This window comes from Lathyrus oleraceus, chromosome 2 (genome assembly GCF_024323335.1).
Source record: "Lathyrus oleraceus cultivar Zhongwan6 chromosome 2, CAAS_Psat_ZW6_1.0, whole genome shotgun sequence".
Taxonomy (NCBI): Eukaryota; Viridiplantae; Streptophyta; class Magnoliopsida; order Fabales; family Fabaceae; genus Lathyrus; species Lathyrus oleraceus.
Window position 1 is genome coordinate 370842513 of NC_066580.1, and position 18772 is coordinate 370861284.

The window sequence follows — 18772 nt, forward strand, 5'->3', positions numbered from 1 at the left end:
TTTATACCCCAAAATACTTAACATATAATCAGAGTGAATAAGCACGCATGTAAACAAAAGGGCGTCACATCGACGTTTTCAAAAAACTAAAAGCTTTCAAAAACCAACATCATTCATCATCAATATACAATACACCTGGTCATTTAAAATAACACATTTCAAATATCATGAATATTCAAGAATATGCGTTCGCAACGGAAAATAATGAACACTCATGTATTTCATAAAATGATTCATGTCCCATACCATGATCATCTCTCAATAACTCAAGATAAAGTAAAATCATGTCCAGACTATTTGGCATTATGGCCTCTCAAACAGCAAATTGCAATTAAACGTGTTCACAAATAATAACATAATACATATCCAATAAGACATGAGTTCAATACTACTAATCTACCCAGTGTTACACGACCAGAGCATTGACTCACTACCTAGTCTTTAAACCAAAACACGAAAAATCTCCGGCTAAATCTCGAGTGAGCTACCGTCCACTTACTTCAGCAATACTACTCTTGAGTATCTGCACGATGCCCATGTAAAGGCGACATTCAAACAAAAGGGTGAGAATTCAAATCATTATGAAGAAGTATAATAAAGCACAATGATTAAATCAACAATTAACGGAATTCATCACACGTTGTATAACCATGTAAATGATACTAACCAACATTTATTTCACATGTTTCAAACATCCATCAAAACTCAAGGAGTATAATATTAAAATCCAATACTATATCCCTAAATATACACATAACTACAATTATCACATAATCACATATTTTTCCAAGTTATGTATCCAAACATCACCAAATTCAATTACCATATCTCATACACACATAACAATCACATCAATACATACATTCAATTATCACATAACTCTAATGTGACTCAATGCAAGACATGTGACTCTATGCATGTGGTACCGCAATGTGAACCCAACGTTTCACCGCTTTCCGATTCAATATCTAGAATCCAAGCCACGCTTCCGATCCGGACAAGATCAAAGCCACTACGCCTATTTCCAATTAAGGATCAACGTCTGCTACGCCTATTTCCATTTAAGGATCAATGTCTGTTACGCCTATTTCCATTTAAGGATCAACGGCTGCTACCATGTGAACCCACAGTTTCACCGCTTCCACCATAAAGCCGACCATGCCATGAATGAATGTACAAATACCAACCATATATGCAATTAAGATCATCTCTACCATCTTAACATTCCACATATAACCATAATTCAACTCTATGAATTATCCATCAGTGGTACGTATACACATTCATAACAAATATACTATTCACCAATATAGGCTAATTATCAAATACGCACACTTAGATTTCATTTCAAAATGATTACAGCTTTTAAAATTCTCAATTTTTCATTTTTCAACAGTGGTAACCGGTTAACACTTTTGAGGTAACCTGTTAACCCGAAACAAAACTCAATTTCTGGGCAGATTTTTCAGCATGTAATCGGTTAACACATTTTGGTTAACCCATTAACAGGAAAACAGAATTCAATTCCTAGGCAGATTTTCAGCATGTAACCCGTTAACACATTTTGGTTAACCCGTTAACACGAAAACAGAATTCAATTCCTAGACAGATTTTCAGCATGTAACCCGTTAACACATTTTGGTTAACCCGTTAACACGAAAACAGAATTTTTCTTAACGTTACCATTACTGTAATGAAATCTAATAAACCAAGTGGCTTCTCAAACTATCCCTCAATTTCACCCATATATCCATTCCAAACACAATTAATCAAAAACCTAACAGTTCCAAAACCATAAAAATTAGGGATTTCAACCTAAACATATTTCTACCCATTGACCCAATTATACTAACCCATAATAATAAGGATTCTCCCCTTTACCTCTTCAATTTTCTGAAAACCCTAACTTCTCCCTTGTTCTTCCCCTCTTCTCCTCACTTTTTCCTCTTTCTTTCTCTGTTGCCTTGAAAATGACCAAATGAGTGCTACTTCTCACTCTCCTCACCTCTTATATCCTAGTGTTATATTTGGGCTTAAGGAATGATACCTCTAATTTAATTATTAGGCCCAATAAGACATAGTATCATAATATCTCTAATTAGTTCAAATAAATTAAACCAACACAATATACACACCAAGTCAATTAATCCAATCAGTTATTATACTACCTAACAACCAATTAATTAATTAACACCCCAAATAAATAAAATAAAATAGTATACTAATAATATAAGAAATAAATACTAAAATTGGATTGTTACAGAGAACAACTCATATCTTTTTATTGTCAATTTTCTTTGGAGATCTTAAAGGAGATAATTGGAAGAGTCGGGATCATAACTTTACCTAAATTACCTGAGGACTTTATTCGGATGGCCATGCTAGGATGGCGTCCCAAGCTTAAAGATACCATTATCACAGCCCTGATTCACATTGTCAATCAAATATGGCTTACAATAAATGATAGGAGATTAAATGAATTTAAATAGTTTGTGAAGCTAGTGGTACGAAGAATTTGGCTTCTACTTAAGACCAACTCCTCAATTTCAAATTATTGGATTGTTAATCTTCAATTAGAGCATGACATTCTTGACAATCTCCAAATTGAAAAAAGATACCAAAACGCCCCAAAATAATTACAGTTTTCTAGAGAAAACCACATACTTTGTGGGCTAAGATCAATATAGATGGTTCAGTTAGAGTTACTTTAGCTGCAGCGGGGGAAATTGCAAGGGGTCACCACAGGGGTTTTTGGAGAGCCTGATGTGCGAACTTGGGAGAAGTGAATATTTTGAGAGTGAAATAAGGCGAATCTTAGATGATGGTCTAATGTCTAAATAGAAAGTGATTTTTAGATTTCTCTCCATTGTGTCATGATAACCTAGTTCTTTAGGATCTCCGAGTAGGTGGTCTAATTGCAAAAAGCTTCCTTTAAATAGGGTTTACACACATTTATAGAGAAGGAAACATGTATGCAAATGTAGTAGCTACTCAAGGTCATGAGATTTTGAATTTTTAGTGGTAAAATACGATACCTATTTTCATTAGATAGGAGTTCTTGAAAGATAAATTGGATTTCTCAAACTATAGATTTATTTGACCTTCTACGGATTAGCGGCTCACATTTTTTATGGTTGTGGTTTAATCTATTTGCACTAATCTGATTACAATGATCATTTTTTATTTGGCTCATTCTTTTTTTACGTCAGGTCTAACACACACCCATCCACCCGTTGTACATACATATATATATATATATATATATATATATATATATATATATATATATATATATATATATATATATATATATATATATATATATATATTAGCATTTATTTAGTTAATAAAATAAAAAAATTATGAAGTTAGTTATCAACTAGACTTTTCACTCATGCAATGCAATGCACGGATATGTTACATTTTGTTGTATGAAAGAAATAGCTTATTAAATTCTAAAACTATATGTTTTATCATAAAATTGGTGTTAATATATAGAAATTTATATTTATAATTAAAAAAATAACATTAAAATATAATATTTATCATTATTCATGTCATAAATTCCGAAATACTTCCACATATACATTACTTGAAATCAAATTAGTACATTTATTATCAATCTTCCTCTTAAATAGATTTTTAAAATTGCAACGTATAATTAATATGTCAAGAAATTAGAGTATAAACATCATCAATTAAATCACTTTGAGATATAGACTATCTTAATTTAAATATATTTTTTCTTTATCATAAACCAACTCGTTCATCAATGGATTGGATTGGATTCCCAAGTTATCCAATAAATATAATTTCCAAATTATAAATAAAACATCTATTTAATTAACACATTTATTTTTTAAAAAATGTATCATTTAATACCTGAAAACGCTTTCACATTTTAAATAAAGTCCAACAGCAAATACAAATACAATTTATGTTATTTCAATATTTGTCTAATAGCAATAGACACTTTGCTAGCCAATATTTAAATATTATACAGATGCATCACATATTTATTGATTGTGTTTTGTTTAAAGTAATGATTGTGTTGTGTTTAATAAAGTGTCATTAATTCTATACAAACTATTGCAAGAATAAAAATAAAATAAAGGGTATTTTGAATCTATAAGAAAAGAAAATGTAAACTTTTACTTTACAATGTTTACTTATAATTTATTACAGAATGAGTATTTCAATAATACACTTTGTCCTCCTAAATTTGAATTTGTTGGCAAAGTTCATATATTCCCAATTTTCTCTTGAATGAGGATAGCATCAATAATCCTTTCTAAACCAATTTCCAAGAAAATACTAATAAGGTGAACAACCTCGTAAACTGAAATTTTGTTTAATTAATTTTCTTTTCAGCTAAAAATATTAGTAATCCTTTGTTTAATTAATTTCCAAAAAGTATTAAGGTGAACAGCCTCGAAATCCAATTGCAAGTATATATGCATTTTCTTTTCATTTAATTAATTGTCATTAAATATTTGAAAATTAATTCAACCATTAATTTTACTAAACTTGCAATCAAATCATGCACCATATCAGAATCATCATAATGATCACAAATGAGGAATGTGAAGCAAGTCACATTAAATTCCTTCATGTAAACATTCTCAAAATATAACACTCTTTGAGACCATATCATCATAATGTAGCTAGCCAACAACTTCACCAATATGCATAGCATTAAAGAAGCATCTACGAATGACAACTCGATCTGGAAAGCATTCTCAAAATATGACACTCTTTGAAACAATGGTTTGAACAATACATAACAATGATTCAGAAACAAGAGAAAACTCATACCTAAGCTTAATTTCGTAGACATATATACCCAGAAAAGTATTCCCTACTAAAAGAAAGTTAATATCAGACTGATAACGTGTGTTCTTCGGTAGATATCAGACTATGACCAAAACACAAATAATAATGAAAATGATGATTAAAGAAAAAGGTTGTAATGTAACTCATCATATCTTTTGCTCTATTACTTTGTACCTCCTTGAAGTATCTCAGTTCTGAAAGATTGCATAAAATCACCTTCTCCACTGAGGTTGTGTCAACTTATCTGAAATTGAATAATATATACACAGAACACAGTGATTAATAGAAACAGTCAAGCCCAAATAACTATAAGAGTAAACTAATATCTTATTTGATGTGCAAAATTGTCCTTGTCGTAGAAGATATCCCAGAGAATTTAATCAATCTAATCAATCGGTGAATGAAAACTTTGAAAAGGTACAGAGAGATAGTGAAAGTTCTAAATGCTTACCAGTCCCATCCCTTGAAGATGACAGAGATTTATCAGTCCTCGCAACTCCTCTGCTGCTCAAACTTACCAGCTTTTCTGCTCGTGGGGAAAATGAACCTGACTTGCTGTTAAACGAGGATGAAAGTGAATGCCTCCTGGTCAAACTGTTTTTGTCTAGAAAATCGGTAGCGAATCTAGGGGAGCCTTGTCCCCTTAGCCTAGCTTTTGCTGATTCAGTAGGAGCCATATAACTCGGCAGTCTTGGAGTGTTATGTAACTCATTTTCTTGATCGTTAAAATTAGCAGGTAGTGACGCTCTTCTTTGGCAATTGTTGCTGATAATTTTGTCACCGCCATTTAGGTCTTCACTAACTCCTATTTTAACATCTCCTACATTCTTCACACTAGTCTGTAAAACAGCAGTAGGATCATTATGACCTTTCTCTTCTAGTGCTTTCTGTTCTTTCGCCCCACCATTTAAGCTCTTTTTTGGCTTTTCATTATTATCTTCTAGTGCTTTCTGTCCAAGACCTTTCTGTTCTATGGCACTGCTATTTAAGCTCTTTTTTGGCTTATCATTATTCTCTTCTACTGCTTTCTGTCCAAGACCTTTCTCTTCTTTGACACCTCCATTTAAGCTCTTCGTCGGCTTACCATTGTTCTCTTCTACTGCTTTCTCAGGATAAGACTCTTCAGACTTAGGCACTGTTATCACTTTCATTTTCTCAGTGTGATCTGAGACATCAGTAACAGTGTGATCTGAAATTGTCCTAATGCTGTGTTTTCTTTTCTCGCTAACAATCTCAGATCTGTCTGAAACATTCTGCATGCGAGTTTTTTTTATACTGCCTTTCTCAATTTCTTTCCTTGGGTGTTCGTGTTCCTGAGCTGAAACCAATGAGTGATTTGAATCCTTTTTTAGACCTTGTTTCTGTTTGTTAGAACCTGAAGTTGAGCCATCATTGGCTTTCACAGTAGGAGATTTCCGAGTATTCCTTTTAACTTGTCCCTTTTCAACTGTTTGAGAACTGATATTTTTTTCAACAGATGCCAAATCATGTTTCTTCTTTAATTTAGGAAGAGGTGCCCAAAAGTGTGACCTAGTCCATCGGTCAAGCCAGTTTTCAGCCAAGTAAGGTTCTCCAAAATCGCTTCTGATAGATAGAGGAAAAGCATGGGACGATGAAGCCAGCAGCTGGAATAGATATCATACATTATGAGCGTTTATCATATTCAAAATTACACTGACGCAGTTTAGTTTCAACATTTAACTGATAACTTAAACTATTGGAAAATACATGAAGAAACTTTGGTTGAAGAATGCATTGCATAAAACATTTGTAAAGGAAAACAGTGAATGTCAAAATAGAAGCAAAACAAGTTCAAAGCTTCTAAGTCATGACATATAACAAAAGAAAAATTTACGAACCCAAAAATCGAGTCGGGACAATTTTATACTAGAGCTTTTACTCGAAGGAAAAACTTCAGTTGAAAAATGCATTGAATATAAAATTGGTGTAAAGTGGTATTTCGGATGACAAAATATAAGCAAAACAAGTTCAAAATTTCAAAGTCATGACATAAAACAAAAGACAAATCCAGGAGCCCAAAAGTCAAATCGAGACAATTATATCCTTCTTCGATGCAACTAGCACCACTAGAATTAACTTAAAAATAAATGAAGAGCACCAAATACACACATAATAAGTTGAGGAAACCTTCAATGGAGAACAAAATTATCAATCGATAACAATTTCATGAGTTTTAACTAACTTATATTAGATATGTTTCAGATATTGCAACCTAAAACAATCTATTATTTATCATTCATATAGGCAATTTGACAATAATTAGAAGTTTCTACCTTATGAACAAAGACATTATCGGGCAACTTCTCTGCCTCTGTGGATGTAACTGAGCCAATAGATTTTGAACATTGAGTATCCTGACAAAAGTATGTTGAAGAAGTAGTTAGTGAAGCACGACAAGGGTAGGATGCATTTGATGACACTGAATTTTCATCTATGTTTCACCATATGTTCTATAAATCACCAGTTCATGCCATTTGCATGACAGAAAACACCGTTCGATACTGATTAAATGAAAACACTATTCAACATTTGATGGAATTACCCAAAGAACTTTTACCTTACGAATTTTCAGGACTTCAAGCCCAATATCAGAACGCCTAACATTGTAACCACGAGCCAACGCTTGGACTTTAACGATTCTCTTCACACAATATAATGCAGAAACAGCTTGTCTTCTAACCAAGTGACCACGAATAAGAGCTTGCAGCTGTGTGATAGCTTTTTGTGTTTGAAATTCCCAGCGAGCCTTCAATAAAGTTAAAGAATCACTTTAAGTATTTATTATCAACCATAAATCATACATAGAGAAACTTTCCAAATTGAGAATCAACAAGTACATGTACAGAAATCTTGACCAAATATCTCATGTACAGTAGTAGATAACAATTATAGAGAAACTTTCCAAATTGATATTTGCAATGTTCGTGAAAATTTTCAAATAGTTATAACTGAAACAAATTAGCTAGCATAACATAAATATCCTAACTACAAAGGATTATTACCCGATAGCCTCTACAAGCAGCCTGAAGTTTAATAGCTGCATCTGTAAGCGTGAGTGTCTCAAGATCAACTTGAGCTGCAAAATTAGCAACAGGCGATCCCTGAGCCTCTTCCCCTCCATTTGATACAATATCCCTCTCATGAGATGACCTAGTAACTACTTCCTTTTCCGAAAACAATCCTTTGGCAACATTAGCTCCAGATATCGGCGGTGATATTAGCAAAGAATCCACAGTTGGAATTGGATTAGACACAGTTAACTCAGAAATCCCCAAAGTATCCTTGTTACTCAAAGATTTCTACATTCACAAATCCAAACAAAGTAATTCAAAATTCATACACGAAACCTATAGACAGCAACTATGACAGTTTCTTCATATCAGAAGCATAAACAAAAATGCTTAACAATGGCCGAAATACTTACAAAAATATCATTATTCTTCGATGAACTAGACTTGGACGATGATTTCTTCCCTGAGAACAAGTTCTTAATCCATTTCCCAGGACTTCTTCCTTTCCCCATCACTTCAGCGATTGTTTCTTTGCAAAACACAGAAGTCCGGCATCAAAAAAATACTGTGAAGAAATTGAAAAAAACCAAAGCCAATACCAAAATCAAAAAGTCAAAAAACAAGTATGAAAAGTGAAACCCTAGATGGGAATAGTAACAGTTAAGATTCAAACAAACAATAGAAGAAGTGAGTGAAATCTAGTACCTGAAAAACTGAGCCTAGAATCGAATCCAATGGTGAAGAAATGAAAAAAGATAGATTTGAGAAGTGATTATAATAATAGTTAGAAGAAAGAAAGAAAGTTTCCGATTTTGGTTTGAGGGGGAAAAGAGTGACAGGGCATGTGGAAGAAAGAGAAAGAATAAATAAGGCTGAAGTTGAAAACTGAAAAACAGCGTCATAGATTCCCTCCTACGAGGTTTCCACAACAACAAAATAGATCCTCTATTTTTCTTCACAATAACAATAATAATTTAATATAATCCTAATAATAATACATAAATGACAAGATAAGTACTTCATTTTTACATATATTAAGAAATATAGTTAATTATATATAAAAAAAAAAATATTCTACAAAATAAGTACTTCATTAATAATATGAGAAGAATAAATTGAAAAATTAAAATGATGGAGGATAATAAATACTAAGGATATAAAAGATATAATAGCATTAATGATTTATTATATTGTGAAATAATTTATAACTATTTAAAAAATATGAAAAAGACATATAATTAAAAATTAGATATAATATTATTTTACAAGGATAATCATTCTTCTTTCATTCTTCAAGACTCCTGCAAGGACAATTGTTTCTAATGATTTTTTAGGATGTGGTGATAGTTTTTTTTTTGGTTTATTGGATTAGCTAGGATAAAGTGTGCATAGATAAAGAAGCATGAGAGATAGGGATTCAAAGATGAGTAGATTTTAACTTAGCTTTAGCATGAAAATTGGGGTGGAGGTTACAATGGATTAGGATGGTTTGTGGTATAAGTTGTTAGTTTTTAAATATGGCTTAGTTGGAAATAGATGTGTCTATAGTTATTGAATGGGTGTGTTTGGGTATGGGTAGGTGATTAGAGAGGCGGTGAAAGTATAGTTGAGAAAACTCAATCTTAAAGTTAACTGAATCAATTTTGATGAGCAAGGATCAACTTTTCTGATTGATCATGTCTCTTGTTTTTCGCCATTTACTCAGGTGAAACAGTTACTCCTTGGTTGCAAGATGATTCTACATTACACTGAAAATTTAAAAGAAGAAAACAAGACAATTGAAGTTGAGAGAGAAGAGAAATTCATGAGGATGAAGAAGAAGAATGCAATGTTGTTGTGCAAATTGTACTCTAAGTGTTTGATAATGTGTGTTGATCATAACTATGATATCATAAACTGCACAAGGCTATTACAAAGTCGTATCTTTCACTTAGTTACAAATGAAATAAAGATCCTCTTTATTCATATATGAGATTACTTGCACTATGAGTAATCACAAAATAACTAACTCAACTAAAAATAAGCTAAGTTAATTATTTCGACATTTGTCGACTCCTTCAACAGTTGCATGCTTCGACAACATGCTTCGATCCGCTATATGTGGCTTTCTGTCAAATATAGCAAATACAAACTTTGTTCGACATAAACACTTTTTGACACCCGTCAAATACAAAAGATATTATTTTGACTTCGACACAAAGAATGTCATATTTAACACACCGCTTAATTCATTGTGTATAATATATCTACATTCACCATTGTTCTTAATCTCTTGAACAATTTGACTTGCAGAGCCTTTGTCATTATATTTATAATCTGATTCTCTGATCTACAATGCTCCAGGCTCAACTTTCCATTTGCTACATGCTTCCTCAAGTAATAGAGCCTCATTTCAATGTGTTTGCTTCTTCTGTGTGCTATTGGATTCTTTGTCATGTTGATAGCAGACATGATGTCGATCTTCATGGTCATTGCTCCATAATTCTTCTTTGTAATTTCTTCTACTAGATTCACCATCCATGTTGCTTGGCATGCACATAGAGAAGATGTTATGTATTCTACCTCATATGATGATAAAGCTACCACTGGTTCCTTTCTGGAACTTCGTGCGGCTGGCGCACCACCTAACATGAACACATATCATGTTGTCGATTTTCTATCTTCGACATCACAATGTTAACTAGAGTCAGCGTAGCCCATAAGTTTGCATTCTTTTCCTTCGTCGACTGGATGAAACAAAGTACCATAGTCGATGGTTCATTTGAGATACCTTAGTATCCTCTTGGTTGTTGCAGGATGTGATACATTCGGCTTCTGCATGAATCTACTGACCATACCTACACAATAAGTTACATTTGGCCTTGTGTGACATAGGTATTAAAGTGATCAAATGAGTCTTTTGTAATGTATTTGGTCGATATCATCTTTAGTCGAATCTTTTATCAGTTGCAATCTGGGCTCAGTTGGATTCGATGTTGGGTTGCAATTTTGCATCTCAAATCTCTTGAGTATTTCGCATGCATATCTTATTTGGTGCATCATAAAGCCTTTACTACTCTTATAGAATTTGATACCAATGAAGTATAAGAGATTTCCCAAGTCTGAGATTTCAAACTCCTTACTTAAGTCATGTTTGAAGTCTTCAATCTCCTTATTGCAATTGCTTGTTATCAACAGGTCATCGATATAGAGACATAGTACAAGCAAATCACTCTTACTTCTCCTGACATACACACAATGCTATGTTGAACACTTATGAAACTCTTTCTCTCTTATAAAGCCATCTATTTTTTGTTCCAAACTCTTAGAGCTTGTTTCGGTCCGTACAGGGCTTTATGCAACCTGCATACTTTCCTTTATTTGTCCTGTTTCACAAACTTAACTGGTGGTCTCACATACACCTCTTCGTCTTGAGAGTTATTTGGGAATTCAAATTTCACATTCATCTGACATATCGACCAGTTATGCATATTGACTAGACCAATAACCAACCTTATTATTTCAATTCTAGCTACGGGTGCAAAGCCTTCATCATAGTCGATTCCTTTTTTTTGAAGAAACCTTTTTGCTATAAGTCTTGCATTCTGTCGAATTACTTCACCTTTTGGATTTAGCATAACTTTATATACCCATTTCACATCAATTTCCTTCTTCCCTTTTGGAGATTTGACTAGTGACCAGGTATCATTGTCTTCTATGGGTTTTATCGCATCCACCATAACTTTCATCCACCTTGAGTCTTTTAATGATTCAGCTGTATTGACTGGCTTAGTATCTGCATATAAGGCATAATATACTAACTCACATTCAACATCGACCACATCATCTGATGTGATTACACATTCCTGCAGTCCTGCAGGCATGTTTCTGGTTCTATGAGATCTTCTTGTGCTAGCTTGACCTTCGTCAGCTTCTTGTCGAACTTCTTTAACATCTTGTAGAACATCTCTAACAACTTCACTAGTTGGTGAATCACACGACATTCTCATTGAATCCTTCTTGATGTTTTTAGTCCAACCCCACTTCTTAACCTCATATATGATCACATTCATGTTGATTATGACTTGCTTGTTCACTAGGGCGAACAAATTGTATCCATCAGTCGATTGATATCCCACTAGTATCATCTAACCCGACTTATCATCCAACTTTCTTCTCAACTAGACTAGCACATGTCTATGTGTTATAAATCCAGCAACCTTCAAGTGGCTTAAACTAGGCTTGACACCAGACTAACATTATTCTGGTGTGATACCTCCAAGCCTCTTTGTCAAACATTTATTCAATATATATGTTGTAGTCGACACAACCTCACTCGTAACTCTTTTAGAATATGCTTGTATTTTAACCTACTTCTCACATATTCATAATGGTTTTGTTCTTTCTTTCAACAATACCATTTTGTTGAAGAGTGTATGGTGGCACCACTACATGCACAATTACTTCTTTTATACATAGTGTGTCAAAATCTTTCGGCACATACTCCCCACCTCCATTTGTCCTCATAACATTAATCTTGTGATCACTCTGTCTTTCGGCCATTGCTTCAAACTTAGTGAAAACATTTTCTTCTTGATTAAGCAGGTCCACAACTTTCTATTGTAATCATAAATAAATGTAACAATGCACTTTTTACCTCCAAGTGAATCTTCCTGGAGAGGACCACACAAGTCTGAGTAGATTATCTCGAGAGTGAATTTCGACTTGTTTCTTGCATCCTTGCTGAAGCTATTATTGTGTTGCTTTACATGAACACATTCTTCACATACTTCTTCTTGAATATGGATTTTTGGTAGGCCTGAAACCATGTTTTTCATCTTCATATTACTAATGTCATTAAAATTCAAGTAACCAAGTTTGTAATGCCATAACCATTCATCTATACTAGTTGCAGTCACCAGGCACTTGTGCTCCAACATATCAAATTCAATATTAAAGGTTCTATTATGACACATAGGAGCCTTCAAGATTAGCTTGTTTCTCGAGTTGATCACTATCATCATTATATCTTTGATCAATACTTTGTAATCCTTTCAATTTGATGACGTATACTTAACTTATTGCTCTTCATGCCAGGTATGTACAACACATTGGAAATTATTGATATTTTACCATCCGTTCTCCTGATCAGAACATCACCAATACCTTTAGTATATGGGGTATTTTCGTTTGCAACTTTTACCTTGTTCTTTGACGAAGGACTGCTGTTGATAAACCAATATTTTCTTCCAATCATGTGTGATGAACTGCCTGAGTCGAGATACCATTGATCTTTGGATCTTTCTTCTTCTTCTTTTGTTGTGACCATTAGCATCACTTTATCTTTTGTAAGCTTTGAATCACTTTCCTGGTCTTTCTTTCCTTATCAACATTTACTTGCATATTGGTCATACTTTTAACAATTGTAGCATTGAATATGAATTTTATCAAGTTTTCTTTCATTGCCTCTTCCTTTACACGCACCACCACCTTTGTGATTGCCTTGGTTAGAATATTGTCTTTGACATGACGAACTACCTTCTTGATGGTTTCATCAAATAGTAGAATTGTTTTAACTTCCTATGCCTTTGTTACCATCCTATCTTCCTTTGTCCTTCTTAGTCGATTGGGCTTACGAAGCCACGTCAGTCTTCAACTTACTTACAGTTCTTTTAGCCATTCTTTGTTCATGAGATTCAAGCGTCTATTGAAGCTCTTACTTTGTCATAATTGAAAAATCCTTCAATTATTCTATGACTACTACCACATGATCGAACTTTGGAGCCAATAATCTCAAAATCTTTGACACTACAAATCTTGATGTCAACACTTCTCTTCACATATTGATTTGATTCACCAACTTTGTTAACCTGGTGAAGATATCATCCATACTTTCATTGTCTCCTATCTGAAGCAAATCATACATTATTTTTTTCTCAGTTTTTAATATTTAATAAACTAGTAGTTTTATGTGATTAATTACTATGCACTGTCATTGTAAAAAGATTTACATTGTCGATTCATCACCATCACCCGTTTGTATTATTTTATAGGTTTTCAAAATAAAAGTCAAACTTATTTTAATATCAAACGTCTAAGATTAACTAACGGTGTAAAATCATTTTACACTATCAGTGTATTTCAATTAAATCCTAGTTTTATTAATTAATAAAGGATTATTAGTTTAAATAAATTTTATATTAATAAAGTGTGTAAGATATTTATAATTTATTGGTTGAAATTTTGTTAATTTTATATATCTTTTATACATTATTATTAAATTACTTATTTTATTAGATTAAATTAAAACTAACAATAAAAAAATATTTGTTTAAAAAATCTGGGATGGAAGGAGCGATGTTTAAAATAGAAAAAAGATTAAATCAACGGTATTTAAATTCTAATCGATCTAAATAAAAACTGTATATTGATTTAAAAAAATTGAAAACCGCAAAAATTCTAATATTATTAGATTTGCTTGGATGTAGAAACAATTTTATTGATCCAAATCAAATCGAATTACATGTATTTATTTTTATATTTATTTATTTTTTATTAATAAGATATATTGTATTAATTTATTATTTAATGATATTTATTTTTTAATATTATTTATTATAATAATTTTATTTATTTATTTATATTATTTTATTTATTTAAACTATGATCGATCATTTTTACGTTGTCATTTTTAACATATAATATGATATATATTATCAAATATTCTTTATTATAATTATTATAATCTTCATAAAAATATATTTTATAATATTTATATCCAAAATCTAATCGAATCACAAATAATTTTATTTTTGATTGGATATAGTTGTATCTTAAAATCAATCTAAACCGTATCGTAAACTTCTTTAAATTAAATAAAAACCTCTAAATCGTGATTTGATTTAGACCTATTTATCATAATTGAACATAATAATAAATAAGTAAATTAATTAAATAAAACAAAAATACACTGTTCAACCAACCCCACAATTCAATAAATAAAGAACACCCCACAACCTTCCCACGTTCACCATTTTCGTGTGTGTTTTTTTTCTAGTAAGAAACAAAGCTCGCACGTTCAACATTTTCCACATCAATAAAAATCCACATTAACATCATTTTAGCTATATTATTGGAACTAAGCAATGTCCATTTATTACTATACGGCGTTCTTATCTTTCCTAGGCAAACACAAAAACTTCTTCGGTATGGGTATTACTTTAATTAATTGCTATATTCCTTCTTGGAATGTATTAAAAAATTATACTAGTATAAATGTGAAGAGAATAATATTTTTATTCAATTTTTTTTATCATATATTAAGAGTTTGTTTGTTAAGACTAAGAAAAAAGAGCTTTTAATATTTTTCTTTTTTGTTTTTCCAATTCACTTTAATAAAAAAAAGTTATGTTTGGTAGTTTTTAGTTTATACTAGCTTTTTATACTAGTTTATGGATTTTTCTTTAAAACTATTTAAAATATCTTTTGAGTTTATAGTTTATAAATTTTGAGCTTATAGTTTTAGTTTTGAATTTTTATTTCATTTATATCTTTATTATTTGCGTCAATTTAAAAGATAATTTTTAATATTTTTTTTAACAACATTCAAATTACACATATAATTTTAAGATAATATTGATAATTTTCAAGTTAGTGAAACATTAGAGGGGATTAAAAAGATCAACCAAAAAAATCATTTGTAATAGCATTGGAGTTTTATCGTAAAATATTAAACAATAAATTTATTTTTATTATTTATTTTAAATTAATATAATTGAATTCAAAATTATAATGTTATTATTTTGTATATTTCGTTAAATTTATATATAACTGTCATTATATTAATTTATGTATAAATATTTAATATATTTTAATGTTATCTTTAATTATATATATATATATATATATATATATATATATATATATATATATATATATATATATATATATATATATATATATATATATATATATATATATATATATATATATATATATATATATATATATATATATTAAAAACTACATGTGTTTAACAAAACATTTATTATAATTGAATAAAAATTAATTAAATAACATAATATAATAAGATAGTGAAATTATTAATTTCTTAATTAAGAATGTTATTTTATATTATTTTAATTAGTGTAATCATTAATTTATTAAATATTTAAATTAATTTATCAGTTATAAATTATTAGCTATCAATCATCGGCTATCAACTAATTTTACCAAACAGACTTAAGAGAATATTAAATTAAAAATTATACAAGTAGTATTAATAATAAATTATATTTGAAAAATAATCAATATTTTATTGATGATTAAATATATCTATATTTTACAATATCTTTTAAAAGGAGAAGAATAAGAGTATTGTATTTCTTTACGCTATAATTAGATTAATGGAATGAAATAATGAAATATAATATATTGTATGGGTTTCATTTAGCATTTGCATAATAAGTTAAAGCTTACAATGCATGACACTCTCATATTTATAGAGATTCATGCATACTGGAATAATGCACTGCTCATTTGGGAAATGTTCATGTCATCGTGCATCATCCTTTATACATGTGCATGATGATTCTAGTTTACACAATCATTTAATCATACAAGTATATGGTGTAATACATGGTATATTAAATGATGATTTCTCAATAAGTATATCGATAGCGTTGAAGTAATAAAATATTGAATCTAAAGGAATTGTTTTTTAACAAGACAAAAAATGTGTAATGCGTAGAAAATAGTAAATGGAGGGGTTTTCATATTTGAAAGCGAAAATAAGATAAAGTGTTCAGACATAATTACGAAAGCGAACAACTTGTGTATAAAATCCCTTATTTCTCTATTGTTGATCTTCGATGTCTTACATGAATAATCTTATCACTATAATCCCACAGTGAATTAACAAAAGCGCTATAATCAATCTCTTGCGATATAGCTCACTAATCACTACTCGAAGTTTCCTATTCCTAGTCTACTAGTGTAAGCAGGATTAGACAATGCAACATAGCGTTAATTCACTAGCCACTACTAGGAGTTTTCTATCCCTAGTCAACCAACGTAAGCATGACAATTGACATATGTCCAACACATAGACTAATGGTCAATATTCTCTATGTGCCCAAAATCAGATTAAAAGAGTATCTCACATAAAAAAATATTACGAACAAGAAGCAATTAAAGAGAATTATAGATCAAAGTATTCATGCAAAGTCAAATCAACATGTGTACCAACAATATTGAAATAGGTTCATCAAACACAACCTAACATAGAGAGATTTAACTACTCATAATTCAAAATACAATACTAAAAACAATTAAGAAGATTTGCATATGAAATTCCTTGAAGGATTGACCTTCAATGACTTCAAGTGCTCTCAAAATCACCTTTGATGTTGTAAAACTCGTACTTGTTATGCCCAATTTCGCAACCCTTGAAAAAGTAAAAAAAACCTTTAAAAAGCCTTCAAAATGGACCAAAACACGTTAGAAAATCCCAGAAAAAGGGGTCATCACGCGCGTGATAACCTGCATCGCGCACGTGATGCAACTGATACATCTATATCGTGCGCGATATGCTGAACGATGTTACACGTGATTATTCCAGTAGTTATATGCTTTATCTCCCATTTTCACCTGATTTTTCACTAAGTCTTATTTTTTTCATATTTAGTTATTTTCCCCTCATTCTTTGGTCTTTCTTCTTCATTTTTGCTTCTCTTTAACTTGTTTTAATCCATTTTTTTGACCGAATTCATGCACTGAAGGACCAACATCACAATCCCAAACTTGAATCGTTGCTTGTCCTCAAGTAACTCGCCTGCAACTGCACATTTCAACAGAAAACAAGTTGAATAATAACAATTGAACATCACCATATAATTTTTTCTTTACCTAACCATCGTTCTAGCTTCCAACTTCTATCCGAAAAATTCGAAAAACATCCTCAAACTTTGATGAGTACTCAACCTGTCTCTCATCTCACCTTGACTCATTTAATAGATAAGGTAATCTCCCAATCAACATATAAAACATGTTATGCTTAGCTTGATCATGTTCTAATATAATTCATCAATAAAATCGAAACACACACATTTTAGGGCTTTTTCTGTTGTATCTTGGCTTATTAATTGCTTTTTATTTCTCCTGCATTTTATTTGCGAAATAACTTATTTATTTTGGTCACATAATGTTTTAAATTTGGGGAACAATAAAAGTTACATTAAAAGAAAACCTTAAGCACTGCTTCAACCTCCTGAAGAATCCTAAAAGATCATCAGTAGTTTGAAAGTTCTTGCTTAACATATGGAAATGTCTTGATGACTTCCCGGTTAGATCATATATCTTTATGCTCCCCAGAAGGACCATGTGGAATCCCCAGCAGTGGTAGTAATACACAGTGTTCTCATAAATAACATTTTCTTTGGTATAATCAGTGATGAGTCGAAGTCTCCTCTATGCCAGAAACCCTACCTTGTGAATGACATCCATATGACCATAAGAAGTATCCATACATCATGAAAATAAAGCATACATCACATGCAACATGCATATCATGTTCCTCATTTGCAATTAATATCCCCAAAGAATATCAATAAATCCCAATTGATGAACCTATAAAAGTCAGTCTGTTATCCCAACATTCCATATGACCGTTCTCAAACGGGCAAATTTTCGGATACTTTGGTATTTAATCCTCTTCTACCTCGAATACCCGAAAAGCTCTCGCAATTCGCGCATTCGGGTTTAAGAAGATTAAATAGGGGCAACTGTTATACCCCAAAAAATTTCCTCCATTTTTCATCCTTTTCACTCAATTCATGACTTGGGAGTCATCTGTATACATTCATGCTTCATCATCTGCATTATTCATTCATTAATACTTGATAGTTGATCACTGTAGATTCAAAGCTCTT

At 31.2% G+C, this 18772-nt stretch overlaps 1 protein-coding gene across 1 annotated transcript; it reads right to left on the reverse strand.

Annotated features, from left to right (window-relative positions):
* Positions 1 to 4676: 4676 nt before the first annotated feature.
* LOC127119555 (protein IQ-DOMAIN 29) lies at positions 4677 to 8787 on the reverse strand. Its single transcript, XM_051049805.1, has 7 exons — positions 8571 to 8787; positions 8279 to 8430; positions 7857 to 8153; positions 7412 to 7600; positions 7128 to 7208; positions 5285 to 6458; positions 4677 to 5077 (listed from the first exon to the last, which is right to left on the reverse strand). The coding sequence occupies exons 2-7, from the start codon at positions 8375 to 8377 to the stop codon at positions 5046 to 5048; spliced, it is 1872 nt and encodes a 623-aa protein (XP_050905762.1). The 5' UTR covers positions 8378 to 8430; positions 8571 to 8787; the 3' UTR covers positions 4677 to 5045.
* Between the last annotated feature and the right edge of the window lie 9985 nt (positions 8788 to 18772).